The sequence below is a fragment of the Sitophilus oryzae genome, unplaced genomic scaffold (assembly GCF_002938485.1).
Source record: "Sitophilus oryzae breed Bouriz unplaced genomic scaffold, Soryzae_2.0 scaffold_1500_pilon_pilon, whole genome shotgun sequence".
Lineage (NCBI taxonomy): Eukaryota > Metazoa > Arthropoda > Insecta > Coleoptera > Curculionidae > Sitophilus > Sitophilus oryzae.
Genome location: NW_022146171.1, coordinates 1,818,569 through 1,836,464, shown reverse-complemented (window position 1 = coordinate 1,836,464; position 17,896 = coordinate 1,818,569). Strand labels below are relative to the sequence as shown.

At 32.1% G+C, this 17,896-nt stretch overlaps 1 protein-coding gene across 1 annotated transcript; it reads right to left on the bottom strand.

The window, feature by feature from the left end:
• Window positions 1-498: 498 nt before the first annotated feature.
• Window positions 499-9,930, bottom strand: LOC115878119 (angio-associated migratory cell protein). Its single transcript, XM_030894489.1, has 2 exons — window positions 9,433-9,930; window positions 499-1,683 (listed from the first exon to the last, which is right to left on the bottom strand). Exons 1-2 carry the CDS (start codon window positions 9,799-9,801, stop codon window positions 928-930), a joined length of 1,125 nt encoding a protein of 374 aa, XP_030750349.1. The 5' UTR covers window positions 9,802-9,930; the 3' UTR covers window positions 499-927.
• Between the last annotated feature and the right edge of the window lie 7,966 nt (window positions 9,931-17,896).

Sequence of the window (17,896 nt, the reverse complement as noted above, 5' to 3'; positions counted from 1 at the left end):
ATTTTTAAATCTTACGTGACATGCCGTTGTGGCTGGATAAAAGTTTGTGTTTATTTTTCAAACACCTTCGTTTGGTAGGTAGGAATGTAGCTATGAACAAGTACGTACTAGTAATATTAGTGTTTTGTTATTAGTTTATTATTAGTACCTATGACATGTATTATGTATTACCAGTTAAATAGTAAAATAAATACATATAATGATAAATTAACTCTGGATTATTTCATTTACGTTGCGTTACGTGGCTTCCGTGTGGGTAGCTCACTGTTTATTCCAAAATTAACATAGTAGCTCAACACATTGAAGAGGTTGGCGACCGCTGCTTTAGACGATGACAAAAAAATATCATATGAAAAATTACAATTCAAACATGTCAAAGTATGCTTGATTATAAAAATTTTACGATACAATACTTTCAACAACGATACAGTACTTTCAGGTCGTGTAATCAAATTGCTGAAGGTAGACAAAAAAATACACCTTCCGTTATAAACCAACCAAATTTTAAATCACTTTGTATTTATTCATTATTAGAGTGATATTTTTTACAACTGAAGATTAACAACAACCTATTTACTTACTGAAAAATCACACTATCTGTGCTTGAAAACCTTATGCAACCTTTAAGTAAGTTATTGCATCAACATAAATGGGTTTTATTTAATTATAACAAAAATAAATGCATCTATAACACTTATTGCTAAAATAAAATCAAAGAAATTTCCTCAGACACGTTACAGTTGGTTAAAAATTATTAACATGCTGAAAAACTTATTGAAATTAAATTTATTGAAACATGCGGTATAAGAAAGAAACAAGTCTATTGTTTCATAATAGAGATGCATAGTAGCATCATTAAAATTGTATTGTATTTAGATACTTTTTTGAGACTTAAAAAAAAACTTTTAAATTACAGAAATAAAAGTGCTAGCTTTTTACTTCAAATATTTTTGCCGTTCCATCATCTGATGTCGTCAAAATTCTTTCACCGTTAGAATATACAGATATACTTAAAATCTCAGATTTATGACCAGTTAATACTTCTTTTAAAGTTCCACCTTTTATATCACATACATACACACAACCATCGTTGGCCCCAATAAATATTTTATTGTTACTACCTCTCTTCATTAAAGTCACAGATGCCTCAATTTTTGCTTGGTGTCTTAAAGTAATCCTACCAAGTTGCCATACACACAGCTGTCCAGACAAAGCACCAGTTATAACAACTCCAAGATCATTATCAAAAATAGCTGATTCGATTTCACTCTCATGCTCAATTAAAACGCTAGCTATAGTTTTACCATCGGCCATTTTAATTAGTTGAGCCCCAGGAGTGACTATTGCTAATGTTCCATCTGAATTAATATCCAAAGTGTTTACTGAACTACTATCAATATTCATCCATATTGTTGCTGAATCTTTAATATCCCATAATCGAATTTGTCCATCGTCGTACCCAGCTAAGAGCTGTTTGCCGTTTGGCAGAACTATGCCACAAGTACAAGAAACATTAGTCGGCGATGGCAATACTTTACAGTTACCAGATGGTATTTGCCACACAAATATATCGCCAGTCTGACAACCGCAAATCAAGACATTCGCTGCAGGATGCCAAGAAAGCCATTCCATATCATCACCTTCATAACACCATATTAGCTTTTTTTCTTGAATAGACCAAACCTGTAATAAAAAATATTATAAATAAAAAGTGAAAGGTTCTTGCAGTATCAATATGTAATATTTAAAATAAAAATATTTCTTGTCATGCCGGATGCGTCTCAAAAGTGGCTCACCCCCTATAACTTTTTTATTTTTTCAGATAAAAAAACGAAAATTGGTATGTCAGTATATGACATAACTTAAAATTGATTGGGGTATTCAATTGTTTTTGGTTACTCTCTGTTTCACCGGAAATGACTACAACTTTTTATTTTTAAATAGCACCCTCGGAATTTTTCTACTTTATTCGATAGAAAATGACATTCTGAATAGAATCACATATCATATGTCAACTTTCGACATTCTCGCTTAATAAAAAATTGTATTTTAAAATTCAATCTAGAGGGTCATGGCTATGTTAAAAACACTAATTCTTCATCGGGGAGCCTTGGAAAAATAGATTTGATCGTCTAATGTTTTTAGTGTCTTGTCCTGGCCAGTTAGAAAATGCTCAAATCGTATTTTTAATCATATCTTAAATTTTTCAAATGGAACGAGGGTGGCTCATTGGCATATTTGAAAAAAGAATTTTTTTACGAATAATTTGATGCCACACACTTGGTATTTCGAGTCAAATTTTCGTTACGTACCGCAAGTTATAATTTCAAATAAAACATATGCGAAAATGTCAAAAGTTGACATATGATATGTCATTCTATTCTGAGTGTCATTTTCTCTCGAATAAATTAAAAAAATACCGGGGGTGCCATTTAAAAACAAAAGTTGTAGTCATTTCCGGTGAAACCGGAAGTGACCGAAAACAATTGAATAAGTCAATCAGTCCTAATTTAGGTATGTCATATACTAACATACCAAATCTCGTCCTTTTAACTAAAAAAATAAAAAAGTTATAGGGGTGAGCCACTTTTGAGACGCATCCGGTATAACAGCTGTTTTGTAACATCTTTAGCCTTCAAGAATCATGAAAAACTGAAAATAACGAAAAGTTATGCTCATTTGCCATTATGGGAAAACCAACCACCCTCTCGTTACCGGTTTCAGAGCCTATACCCCATCGTCGGAAGAGCTAAACGGGGTAGAGGTGTGTAGTTCGTGAACGAACTAGTTCCAATGAACTATTCCGACCCCGGAATGAAAGGAACTAGTTCCTGGTTTCTCAAAGGACTAGTTCCTCAGGACCTATTCCGGGATCGAGACTGTCCGATATAGAATAATATGCGACGGTGACGGATCGGCTACAGCGCGTAGCCCGATGGCAGGCAGGAGTGGGGAGTGCCAGACGTACGTTATCGAATCAGGACCTAGAGGAACTAAACTAAATAAAAGACTAGTTTACGTACGAACGGATCGGGCCAGCGCGATCGATGCTAAGCAGGAGTGGGGAGTGCCAGCCTTATGCCGTATGTTATCGGATCCGGACCTAAAAGAACTAGAGGAACTAAATAAAAGACTAGTTTACGTATGGATCAGCCACCGTGATTGATGCTAGGCAGGCGTGGGGAGTGCGAGCCGTATGTTATCGGATCCGTACATAGAGGAACTATTAAAAGACTAGTTCACGGGAATCTATTCAGTCGGCAGATCCGAGATATAATACAAGGCGACGACGATGGATTCAGCCTTGTTTATTGCCGCAGCCGGCGCGGCGTAATTACCACAGAAAATTGTCGTGGATACTGTTTTTGATTTTTAGTTTGTTTTTTAAATATTTTATGGGAATGTTTCACTTTAGGTCCCTAAAATTAAGAAATATCTTATAAAACGAAGTAGATATTCTGAATTTTTAGACAAAAACAAAAAGCTTGAAGTGAGGAAAAATGCAATTTTTCGTAAAATTTTTGTAATATTTGCTCCAATTGATTTGTGATATAGTTTTTTATTTTTTTTTATCTGCTATAAAACTTAGCTATATGTTTTTAACATACACAATTACACGTCTCGTTATATTTCCGTACATTATAAAAATTATACAGATCATACTGTAAATAGTTCTGACTGACAACGAAACGCATTAGCAAGCAAGGGGGATGTCAATGTTAGTCGGGAACTATTGTGAACTAAAGACCTAGTTTATGGAACTATTCCTCTGGAGGAACTAGAACTAAGGAACTAGTTCCTCCCAAGGAACTAGAATTCCCACCTCTAAAACGGTGTGAATTTCAAAAAAAAACGACGTCAGAGGTGACGTAGAAATGAAGATTGCTATTATTTTGTAAGTAAACTTATACAGGGTGGCGCACCTCATTCGCCTCGGTTTATTGTAAGAAAACGGATAGATGTAGAAACAAAATATTTTATGGTTATATGGAGAGAGTGAATGTGCATAATTTAAAATTATTTTGAAATGTACAGGGTGCGTCAAATTCGACGCTTTTAAATGGAAACACCCTTTTCTATAGGAGATAGACAAAAACTAATATCGCTGTCTGGAGCTCAATTTTTGTCAAAAATATGACGGTGAAAACGGGGTGTTTTTCAAAAATATGCATTTTTAACAAATCGCTGTAACTTTTTTGCTATGGATAATGTATTTTTATGAAAACATTTCCAAAGCACCTTTTTACATAGGATTTAATGGTTTAATTATATTTTTTTTAAATTAATAACTTAAGAATTATCAACAAATTTTTTATATGGGACACCCTGTATATTTTTAGTTTATTGAAAAGAATTTAAAATTACCTTTCCAAAAATATAACACACTTGATATTTTGCTCTATACCTCTTCGAGATATAGAGTATATAAAAATTCGCCTGCTTTAAATAAGTAGGCTTTGAACGGCACCGGCTGTAATGCAAAAAAATTCTAGCTGTGAGCATCAATTAAAACGAAAATGATATTTGCTATGAGAGATGCAGAATTTTATAACAATTAAAAATATATTTAACCAACATCAACACATTTAAACTATATCTAATAACAATAAAAATAAACAGCAAACCAAGACATGAGATTTTGCTACAGGTTTTCGACATATCGACCGTCTTCTGTCGGTAGACGGGGTAGTTTTTGAACATTTCTCGCGGAATTCAGTAGGGGTGAAAGATACCCTCTCATAACTGCTAAGTATTTCTAATTCTTGTCTAGATTATACGGAAGAATAAGGAACCTTTATTCCTCCGCAAATATATCCATAGGATTAGATCCATGGGCACTAAGTCAGGCAGCCTCGACGGCCAACGGCTGGGATCTTGGTTAGCTATTCAATTATTCTTGAAATTGGCTGCAAAAATTTGCTGATAACTTCAGTGTTCAGAGGCGGTGCGTCGTTTTGCTGGAAAAATATGTTTTCGAGTTCCATTAAGGGCATATCATCAATAAGGGGTCCAGCCTACTAGTTAAAAGTGGCGAACTTTTAAAAATTCTGTATTTCGAAGGGGATTATAACAAAATATCAAGTGTGCTATATTTTTGGAAAGGTAATTTTAAATTCTTTTCAGTTAATTAAAAATATAGAGGGTGTCCCAAATAAAAAATCAATTTTTCTGTTGATAACTCTTAAATTATTAATTTTAAAAAAAGTATACTTAAACCATTAAATTCTATGTAAAAAGGTGCTTTGGAAATGTTTACATAGAAATACAAAATTTTCCATAGCAAAAAGTTACAGCGATTTATTAAAAATGCACATTTTTGAAAAACACCCCGTAACTCCGAAACGGTAACAGATATTGGTGTCCGGTTTTCACCATCATGTTTTTGATAAAAATTGAGCTCCAGACACCGATATTAGTTTGCGTCTATTTCCTATAGAAAAGGATGTTTCCATTTAAAAGCGTCGAATTTGACCCACCCTGTACAGGGTGTATATATTAGAGTTTGCTATACCTATCTGGCTCAGATTTTGAATAAAAAGCGATTTTTCAATAAAATTGTAATCAAGATGGCTAGTTTTGCCATGGCAGGTTTTCAAAATCGACATTAGTTTATGGACTTTATTCAAATTTATAACAGGTTATTTTTATTTAATTTACTTACAATAAGATTAATAAATAAATATTTATTATTTTATCAAGAAAAATGAAGCAGTATCTGCTGGCGGAAGAAATGGATATGTTACTAGTGATTTTATTTTGTGAGGACAATTACTTGTTGGCCTGAAGGGTTTATGCTCAAAGATATCCAAATGGGATTTTTTTTGACAAGCGTTCCTTTGAAAAAATACTTTTCCCATTTTACAGAGCTGACAGTGTGGTATATGAAAAACCTATTAGACAGAAACCTGTCGTTGGAAGTGAAGAAAATGAATTCGCCTTAATTGGTTCTTTTATAGAAAATGCAATATATCTACAAGTTATCGTAATATAAATCAAAGAACTACTTCTTTATTTTTCTTGATAAAATACTTACTTGTAGGTAAATTAAACAAAAGTAAACTGTTATAAATTTAAAAAAAATATGGACTTTATTTTAATTTATAACATGGTTTATGGAAACTAATGTCGATTTTGAAAATATCTACTAACTGTCACTAGCAAATTGCCATGCGACACCAGCCATCTTGATTGCAATTTTATTGAAAAATCGCTTTTTATTCAAAATCTGAGCCAGATAGGTATATGAAACCCTGATATAGTTTGAAAGACCATTTAAATCTGCTTCGATTAATTTTAAAAAATACATATAGTTCAGTCATTGGGGATTTTTGCTTGGAAAAAAGTCCGGAAGTTTTGCAACTTTGCAGGTTTATAGGTTTTGGGGTCCCTAACTAAAATCCATAAAATGCACATTTCCAGACTTGCCGCCGGCGCCGCCATCTTGCCAAGATGGCGCCCAAAATTGGAATTTTGTGAATATCTCGAAAACTATGCGTTTTTCGCGAAAATGTGTGTAAAGAGAATACAATTTCCTATAAAAAAGGTTTTATGAAAATTTTCGCTAAAGTCGAAAAAAAAATGTATAAAAGTAAAATATAAATAAGTATATATAAATATAAAAAAGTATATAAGTGTGCCTAAAGTTTAGGCACAAAATCCCTGGAAATTTTACAATTTTGCGTAAAATATGATATATTATATAGTATAGTCGATTTTCCGAAATCAAATGTCGATTAGGGTTCACTAAAACTAGTTTTAGTTTCTTCAATTTTGTCATAAATCAGTGGCGTATCATTAATTCGCTCATTAATTTATGAATAATTAATTTTAATTATTGAAAATGTGTACTTGTTTCCACACCACCCAAGAGGTAAAGTATATGGCGCGTTTATTTTAATGTGGTCTCCCCGGAGGCCTACTCCACTAGATAAATTAAAAACTTTAACTTATCTGCACAAGACCGACGGCTCTGGTTCATTGATGCCAAAGTCGATTGTGTCTGCTGTGCTGGGCTCATCAGGGTGATCTCTCAATACGTCCAACTCTTCATCTTCAGCCGCCAGAGGGATATCTACAGGCAACTTCTACTCCTCTTCATCGGATTCGTCGAGTGACACTTCAGTGACGTTGTCACAGGATTTCCCATTGCAGTATGCACAAATCATTGAACATTTTAATCCTGCTTTTCTGCATCCGAGGCTTTACCATAGTTGTTGGTTTTGCATTTACAGGATAAAAATGCCAACAGGGATTTTGGAGCTGGATCTTTCAACATTGTGACTGGAGTAATGCCTGTTTTTATTTTCTTCCAACCCCATTCTTCGGCATCTTTGGTACAACCAGACCAATGCTGATCCTGGTGGTAAGTTCGCAATGAATGCTGCCCAACACGACAATTAATTATTCATAAATTAATGAGCGAATTAATGATACGCCACTGTTTTATGACAAAATTGAAGAAACTAAACTAAAATTAGTTTTAGTGAACCCTAATCGACATTTGATTTCGGAAAATCGACTATACATAATATATCATATTTTACGCAAGTGTAAAATTTCGGTTGACTTTAGCGAAAATTTTCATAAAACCTTATTTATAGGAAATTTTATTCTCTTTAATTTTGCTCTCCTCAAATTTTCGCGAAAAACGCATAGTTTTCGGGATATTCACAAAATACCGATTTTGGGCGCCATCTTGGCAAGATGGAGGCGCCGGCGGCAAGTCTGGAAATGTGCATTTTATGGATTTTAGTTAGGGACCCCAAACCCTATAAACCTGCAAAGTTGCAAAATTTCCAGGCTTTTTTCCAAGCGGGCCCCTTTTTTGATCCCCAATGACTGAACTAATAGTGTTGTATTTGAAATAACGAAGTTTTTATGCAAAATAAATATTTAAAAAGACCAAGACAATTTTTAGCAAAGTTTGTTTCTTTGGTTTCAAAGTCGGCACAAGGGTTAACTCTGAAAAGTAATGTACAGGGCGTTGACAAACTTCTTTATTACAGCATGCATATTTAAATATCTCAAAAACCAAAGTATATAAACATATTAAACCCTTATAATGAATGCCTTATTTTATGCCCAAGAATACAAAAATCAAATAAAATACCAGGTGTTCCATAAGAAAAAATATAACTTTGGTATGGATCTTAGTTCTGACACAACCTGTACATTTGAAAAGGATTTTAAATTATGCACATTGACTCTCTACATATACCCACAAAAAATTTTGTTTCTACATCTTTCCCTTTTCGTATAATCAACCAAGGCGAATGAGGTGCGCCACTCTGTATAAGAAATGTTATCGATCGTCATTTCTAAGCCAACTGGGCGATTTTTTTTCTAGATCAGACGGTATCTGTAATTACAATCAAAAATTATTTATGCTGATTTAGATTTTTTTTCATATACCTAATATTTTTCTCAATATGTTCAAAAATTCGACTTAAGATGGAAATCAAGTCGAATTTTCTTTATTTCTTCAACTTTTTTGATTTCTATTTACAACTGTCTGTTTCTAAACCAAATCAAACCATTTATTTTTTGTAACTTTTTTGACAATAAATATCGCCTATATTTTTAAAGATTCAATTAACTACGATTGACTACAAACTTCAACAAACCATAAAAAATAGACAATAAACTGAGAAAATTGTTATTAGAAATTGCTTGAAATTATTATTATAAGTTCGAAAAATGACCGCTAGGCGAATCTGTGATGGCCAAACAAAACATGGGATTTTTATCAAAAATATGCATGTGAAGAGATATTAAATATTGCTATTATAATCAATGGAATATATTTTTTTTTTGTTTTTGGATTAACATATTTTGCCCTATCTCATAAAATAAAGTAGTGGAGGAAGGTTAAACTTTCAGTTATCAAAATAAGATGATAGCTAGAAAATAAAAAATTTAAATAACTAATACTTCTTTATGCACACTTAAAGTACAAAATTTGCAAAAAGTTAGCGAAAACTGCAACTTTTTACCTTTTCTCTAACAGAACAATTAAAGTTAGGTTTATAATAGGCACCAAATGCCATTTCAGCATTACGGTTCCTTTAACAAAATTGGCAATTCCTCTCTTAGAAATTATGAATAGTTTCATTCAGTTTTTTAAAAAAGAAAAGTTCAATTATGCCTTCCTAGAATTTTTTCCCAAACATTTACCGACCAACAGTCTTGGTGCTGAACTACTTGCATCCAGTGTGAATTTGTTTTAGACCAGTAGTACATATGCTAAGATTCACATCTTGTGAATGTGTGTGTGTTGCTATATGAAAAGGGACTCGAACAATGTGAGCTTAATACAAAGAACAAAAAAATGCAAATAACAGATAAAATAAACAAACAAGCGTAATCAAGTTCAAACTTCTGCTTTATAAAACAATTAACATCTCAAAAACACTTTGCTATTTATATATTTACCTGAATAAGTCCAGCCATATCTCCAGTTGCAACATATTGATCATTATGATTAAAGCCTACTTCCGTAACGGAATCTTTATGACCGGTACATTCAAAGACTACCTCTCCTGTTTTAATATTCCAGACATATGCGACATCATCTTCACCTCCTGTAACAGCTAACATTTCATCTTTACTAACATCATTGGTAAAAATAGACTTTGTATGTTTTGAGAATGTTGAAATAGAGACATCGATTACTTCAGTTTCAATATGATCATCCCCAAGTTGTTGACCGTTTACAAGATCCTCGTTGTACTCATCCTCGTCATCAGAATAAATAATCTCTATATCTCCTATATCTTCAGGTAAATCTTCAAAATCATCCATTATATACTTTCCGGATCAAACACTTTGATTTTAATAATTATTTTATTAAATGGAAAAGCACATTTTTTGAATCTGTTCACAGATTCACAGACCACAGATTCACAGTCATTTCACAGTATATGACAATGACAGTGACAGTATTTAACCACCACCCCCTCCACTTAAAGCCATTCAACCTTTTCCAATATGGCGGAGATAGAAGTGCTTAATTTGACGCATATCAAAGGCGCGTAAAAACCAGAGGTAAAAACCTTGTTTTAAACCCTGTTTTATTTTCAAATAGACATTTTTCACACAAATGTCGGGTTAGATTACGTAATATTTCACTAATTTTTTAATATACAGGGAGTCTAAAGTTCTCCACATAAGTATGGAATTTTTGTATTATTACTTTTATGAAAATATCAGTTAGTTAATTTTTATATAAAGGTCTGCTTTCTCAGAAAATAGGTAGTATTAAAATATTCAAACTTGAGGTAGCATATATGGGGTGTACAAAATCACCGGAAACAGAAATAACCAGAAATATATGACAGAAAATAGCAATATAAACTAATATTCAATTGCAAACACTTACCTACCATAGTTTAGAATTTACTGAACGTTTGATAAATATATACTATTATGGACAGTTTAGGGTTCAGGGACAGACAAAATTAGGGTTCTGTAGAAATGCCTATTTCGTAAATCAATATGCTTTTATAAGGTGGTAGTATGGAGAATATAATACATTTGCACATACCTTTTTTTAGCCTCGGTACCTTTAAAGGTACATCTAATGCTTCACCTGTTATGTCATAATATTTTGTACTCCTTTCAATTTCTTCATCGCGAAAATGTAAGAAGTACCATTGCGATAAAAAAAAAGTAGTACAAGAATTAGTAGTCCCAGATAGAACTCCTGTTCTATAAGGATATCGAGAAGTAGATATCGTCGAACAATACAATTATGCCACCTAACTGTTTAGGCGTTACCATCAATTTGGTAATAATTGGTAGGTATACGTGGCGAAATAAAAGTATAAAAAAATTTACTTACCTTTTAAAGATGAGCAATTTTTCAAGTTTTAGTACTTTTTTCATCGCAATGGTACTGTGCAGACTGGCGGTGAAGGCTTTTTACTCATTTAGGTGTAATATCTTGATAAATACTTCTAGTTCTTACCTTAAAATAATTAATAATACACGAGTACGACAAGCACAAAAGTTTGAAGTTCCCTATGTGGAATGTCTGGTTTGGATTTTTATTACACTCTTATTTTATCACAATTTTCTGATCACACCGTGCACTGAACACTAAGAACTAAACAAACGTGTTGCAGAAGCACAACAAACTAGAGATAATTAATTATTTCTGGTATGCAATCGGAACGAGAAACCACTACCGGCTTTTCAGGTTAAAGCTAAACAATTTAAAAATGCACTGCCTTCGCCGCCATAATGGCCTTGCGCATATCATGTTGAATAGCCTTAAGTGGAGGGAGTGATGACTATTCACAGATGCAGATCACACTCTGTCCAGGTCTCGCTGTCACTTCCCCTCTTTAATTGACATCTGTTTGTTTTGTTTTGTTTTTCGTTTGTGTTGTTATCTAGTTAAAATTTATTATTATCTCAATTATTCTAAACACTAATTCAAAAAGGCTTGTTGTATATTCATAGTCATTCTAAGAAAGCTAATACGCCGGGAATAATGATTAGTTTTCATGTGTAAGTTTATACAACATAATCGTGTTTACAGATGATTCAAAACTGTTTATTTTAGTTTTCCTAAAGGCGATTTGTAAAAATCGTGATTGTAATTGGGAATGGTCAAAAATAAGTGTATGATGTGGCCATTTAAAGAGGATGTTTTTATTACGTGTGGAGGAAGAAGATACTTGGAATCAATGTTCGTGCTTCTGTAAAACAGTGCACTCTTATAGTGTCCATGAAAGCACAAGTTCAAGTGTACCAGAAATATGTCAAATAAGATTGGTCCTTACTTGACAAGAAGATTATTTGGAGGAAAAGAAAACATAAGATAGGGTATTTTAATCGAACAGCGAAAATTTAACATTTTTATTGTAAAGTTTGTTGTAGGTAGTTGTAGTTTTGTGCTAAATATTTCTAACATTAGCAGCAGCCGTGTTCAGAGTGTCAAGAGGAGGAGAATTCAGTTAATTAGATTTATGCACAGTTACAGGTATGAAGGCTTTTTCAAACATAGTATCGAGTTCTATAGTCAACATTTTTAGTATTCCTACAACTGTAAAAACAAGGAACATTGGACTGAAAAAATGGCAAGATTATATAGGAAGAAAGGGTATTATGCCAATAAGAAAATTAAATCTGTAGGCAGAAGTTTCTTATTTAAAAACTGTTATGGGGCATATATTAATTTGTATCTGTGCCACAAATCACTGAGAAAAATCATATAATATTCATAATTGTTAACGAGATGATATTTAAAGAGTGTTAAAAATGAGATTATTAGTCATGAAGCTTACAATGTTACTTTGTTTCAATATTACACTTTTATTCTTGTAAAATCTATGATGAAGCTCAAAAGCATTTTGCAATGGCCTTAAATTGTGAGCCAGGATTTATAGCAAAGGTATTTGATGCAATGAAACTTAATCAGGGGATTGTCAATCCCATGTTTTTAAATAGATAAAATACAGGCCAAAGTTGACAATATTACAGTTGAGAAGAAACTATTTTATCTTAAAAAAAATTTCTTAAAATTCTGAGATCATATAATCTAATTTTCTTAATAAATTAGGTATATGTATGTTGTACATACAGAATTTTGGTATGGACAAATAAGGATCGACAAGCTTCTTTTGTGCAAAAAATAAATTATTTTTTGTAGTATTAAGACAAACGATAATGTGTTTTACAAACTTACCGGTAACAGTTTTTTTTATAATAAAATATTTAGGAATAATTTGGGTTGTTTATCAATATATTAATGACTTGAATTTTGACAAATTGAATTTGTATCAAAATAATTTTACGAAATATAAAATTGATGTTCTATTACAAGACTGAGTTTTTTTTGTCGACAAAAACCAGGATAAATACTAATAATAATACCCATAATAAAATCAATGATGTTTATGTATTATGAAAATATTTGTTAGAAGACATGTTATGTATACTTGTATTCATTTAAAACCATAGATAAATGAAACAAGTTTAGATTGGAAAGTGCCCATAAGGACAATGTAAACACTATTTGGCGCTATTCTTGCAACGGTCGCGACCCAAAACTTTTGAAAATTTCGGAGCGGTTCGGCTTTTTCCGGAATTATATCGCCAAATATTGTTTATTCAAATTTATTATTATTTTTGTTTAATTTTATAAATAAAATACAGTGTGTTGCATTCAAGAAACTTTATTTTCCATAAGGACGCATATATGAAATACCTATGAAACACTGGAAATCGATGTTATGCCACGATCCACGATGGTTTTTGCAGTTCACAGCACAGCTTTTTAAGTTTTTAATGCCACTTTTTCACAATTATCACCGGTTGGAATAAATAAAACTTGAATTAAACTCACAACATAGCAGTAATTACTTTGAAAATGGACGCTATAAACACTTTTCGGAATTTCTTTAATGAAAGCGGTTTAGATTTTGAAAGATTATTATGATTTTTGAAGATTCTGACTTTGACAAGAGAAAATTATTTCTGTTTTTGTTTGCCGTTGTTCTTAGCGACCGCTATAGCAGCGCCAGATCGCGTATAACGGTCGCGACCCAAAATAATTTCGCGACCTAAAATTTTTACGGGCTTTCCAATCTAAACTTGTTGCATTTATCTATGTTTAAAACTTCCCAATATGGCGGACTTCAGTATGGGAGGCTTAAAAAACGAAAATCTCTAAACTGGAATCGACTGTACTTCAAATCGTTCAAATTGATAATCTTGGTAAATCCAATTGAACTCTGACACTTGGCTGACATTGACGTTTACGGTTACTTTTTCTAAATATTTTCATTATTTTTTTAGTTTTTATTCACAAATTCTACTTGATTTTGTTCTTTTATTTAACCTGCAACCTGCAGTACTAATTATATAGTTATAAATAATCTTTTCACCGATCAAGAGTTGACGAATAGGCTGGAAGATATTCAAAATGTGTAAATCGCTTAAAAACGTATTAGAAAACATTGGCTCGTTCATAAATTCGTGAAAATAAATTAGTCCAGATGTTTGTAAAAGGTATTATTATAATTATTTTGAGAAGTTTCCTCGTATCAGTAATTTTCAGGTTTGTAATATCTACTATATGATAATAAATAGATTAAAACTTATATTTCAGGAAACAGCGCGGGCATTACAGATTGTTGTAAATCAGTTTTAAAATATAAAGAAGGTTTAAAACAGGTTTAAAAGTTGAGTTGGTAGAGAAGACCTAAATAAGGTAATGTTGGTAATGGGACCAAACATCAAATAACACTTGAAATATATAATTATGTACAATAATTGTAAGTAGTTTTTATGAATCTGTTTGATATCTATTGCATTGTTTTTATATTTCTTGAAATATTTTTTTACTTTACAGGATACACAAGGAATAATAAAAAATACAATTACTCACTAAAAGCACTTAAGGTTTGTAATAGATGTAGTTAGAATATCAAACACCAAACTAAACCAAAAATTATGTTTTATTTTACTGGTATTCCTCACATTTGAAGGGAAAGTCATTTCATAAATAAGCAGGACATTGTATAGTACACTCTATATTAATAATTGTTTTTTATCCTATACTTGTTAGTTAACGCATCACTTACTCGGTATAAAATTTAGTACAGATTAACCTATAGTTGTGGTTGTGATATATTCTGATGTGTTTCTGGCAATTTAAAATAAGTTAATATTTAAACAAACATTTCTGGATTTCCTGGCAGGAGTGTGGACACAAATTTAATAAAGGTATAATGTGGATAATGTTCTGATTATTACAGTTTGCATGGATGTTTTGGTATGTTGTTATTTTTAATAAAGTATATTTAATGAGTTTTTGAGTATTTCTTTTTCCTTCAGAGGATTGTGTTCTAATCTTTATATATTATAAATTTTCATAAATTATATATACAAAATTTATTACCTTATAATTTTTTGCTAAATACTTTGTAGTTGATACAGTTTAATAGTATATAAAAGAACTATTTAAATAAGATGTTTGAAAATATATAGCTGTTTTTGCACACATCAATTTAATTTGTGATTAACTGTACTGAAAAAAAAAATTAAGAGAAATGGGGTGATTTATCAACTACAACATGAAAAGCATCATCCTATTTCCAAGTCTTCTATTAATTTCACTTATTAAACAACTATAATTATTCAATAATCTTGATAGTTCTAGGAACTCTCAGATATCGTCAAAACATGAAAACAAAAATTTACTTCCTATAGTTCTTACGTCCCCTTAACTGAAATATAAGAAATAGGGGAGTTAATATTCTCACTGAGAAAGTTTATAAAATACCTTTAAGTTAAATCTCTTCGGATCTGCGGTAAAATACCTTTATTCTTATTAAATAATTTCAATAATCTATGTTTTTATTTATGATAACCACCTAATAACCTAACTTTAACGTCAACTTGACAATCCTGAAAAATATAATTGTTAACCAAAGAGTAAATCAATTTCTGAATTCGCTAACGCCAACTTATTTTTCATTAAAAAAAAATTACCAATTTTCGTAACTAGGTCGGCCATATTGAGGAACTTTTAAAAGAATAGTACTATAACAGTTTTTGTAACACAATTTGAAGGGACGAATAAAAAAAATAAAACAAAAACATATTTTTTCTAGGTTTATATTAAAAATACAAGGTAAGTAATCATCAAAAATAATTATGCACCAAATGTTTTTTATGAATATACAACTTGAACAAAAAGTTGTTTAGAACAATTTTTACCAAATTTGCAAACATTTTAAATTGAAACGCGTAATTCTGTACAAGTAAACATGAAATAATTTAAATACTTATTTAATGGCATTTCGAGTGTTTAACGACGAAAAGGTCATCTGTCTAGGGTTCCCAACCATCCCGGTTTAGCCGGGATTAACCAGGAATCAGAAAGTTTGTCCAGGCGAAAGTTTTGTCTTGGCCGGGACAAGCCGGGACCTGGTAACTAAAAAAGTGTGTACTACACACATAATATATTTTTTTTCTAATATTTAATGTTTTGTTTCAATTATTTAAAAGCTTAAAGATAATTGTCCCGGAATAGCCGATGCTCAAGTTGGGAACCCTACATCTGTCCGTAGCGTCTTTTGTCAGAATATTCGTATATTTAGTGTTATATAAATTATAAATATAGTTATACCAATATTGTATGCAGTTTTGAAACTGATAATTAAATAAATCATATTAATGTTAACTAACCATAATAAATGATAGAATTTCACTAAATTTAAATTGCCCCCCGTATGGTTGAAAACAGCAAATTGATATTTGATTACTTATAGATTACCACCTATATACAAAATGACAGGAAGACCTGGAATATGGCGCCCAACTTGATTAGACCTTCCGCGCATGTTGAAGCTCATTCTCTATCCCTTCTATTTCTCTGAGATCACGATCACATCCAGAGGGGGCAACTTTGTTCATGTTTCAAAGCGATAGCAAAATAATTTGTAGCTTGATGCACTATGTTCAGTAGCAACATCGATTTGTAGCGATATTCTGATTTCTCGCTTTGTGGCGAGGCGACAGTCTAGACACGTGTGCAAGAGTGTGATAGTGATACTATATTTCGCAGCATTTGAGCGACACTAGTTTTGCAATGAACATAGTATCGATCTGGTTTCGACATCGCTTCTAAACGATCGGTTGCTAACTTGAACAAAGTCGCACCCCTGTCGCCAACTCTCGGAGTAGATTACCCGCATTGATTACCCGCTAGATTCGTATATCAAAATCCGCTAGAATCCGCAAAGAGCGATATTGAAATTCAAAGGCCAAGGCCCCCATGTGTTTTAAGCATATATTGACAAATTAAGGGATTATTGGTGCAAATTCTGACAAAAAAATCGTTGTTTATAATTTAAATAGTGATTTGGGTTGTCAATTTTACTTACTTATTATTCGAAAATATAATCCACTAAAATAAACCTCCGATATTTTCCGCTAAAATGAAAAAACGCGGGAAAACCGCTAAAGTTGCGATCACCTGAGATGCCACAGATTCACCCTCAGGGCTATAGGGATGGGATCTAAACAAATATCGATTTTACATACAAAAACTCTATCTTGTTAAAAATTGCCTGTTTTAAAATATTTCGTTATTTACGTTTATATTTTGGGTGTAAAAATAATGGCAAAAAAGAAAAATAAAGAAAAAAACAATAAAAAAGCTATCGACTATCGGCGTAGTGGGTAGTGGTGTGTTTTAAGCAGGGTTCGGAAAACTACATGTTACTTTTAGAAACTACATAAACTACATTACATGTAGTTAATGTAGTTAGTAACCTATGTATGTAACTTTCAAATATCAAAGCTTTGAGGTGAGGTTATAATAAGTTGAAGCTTTAGAAAACACATAAGTTATTTAAGAAAACAGAAGAAATATGGTTTTAAATATAACCATTCACATCATATTATTTAGACCCCTCATTCCTCATACAAAGGAAAATTATTCATAATATTAATACGTAGTTTATTAACGTAGTTTTCATGTAGTTAATGAACGGGAAAAGATGTAATTTTTGAAGAGAAACTACACATAGTTAATCAGGTAAATTACGTCTTAATTAACTATTTCCGAACCCTGGGGTGCAACTTTGTTCAAGTTAGCAACCGATCGTTTAGAAGCGATGTCCAAACCAGATCGGTACTATGTTCATTGCAAAACTATTGTCGCTCAAATGCTGCAAAATATGGTATCAGTATCACACTCTTGCACACGTGTCTAGACTGTCGCCTCGCCACAAAGCGAGAAATCAGAATATCGCTACGAATCGATGTTGCTACTGAACATAGTGCCTCAAGCTACAAATTACTTTACTATTGCTTTGAAACATGAACAAAGTTGCACCCCTGGTTTTAAGTAGCAGACCTTGAGATGACTATTTGCTGC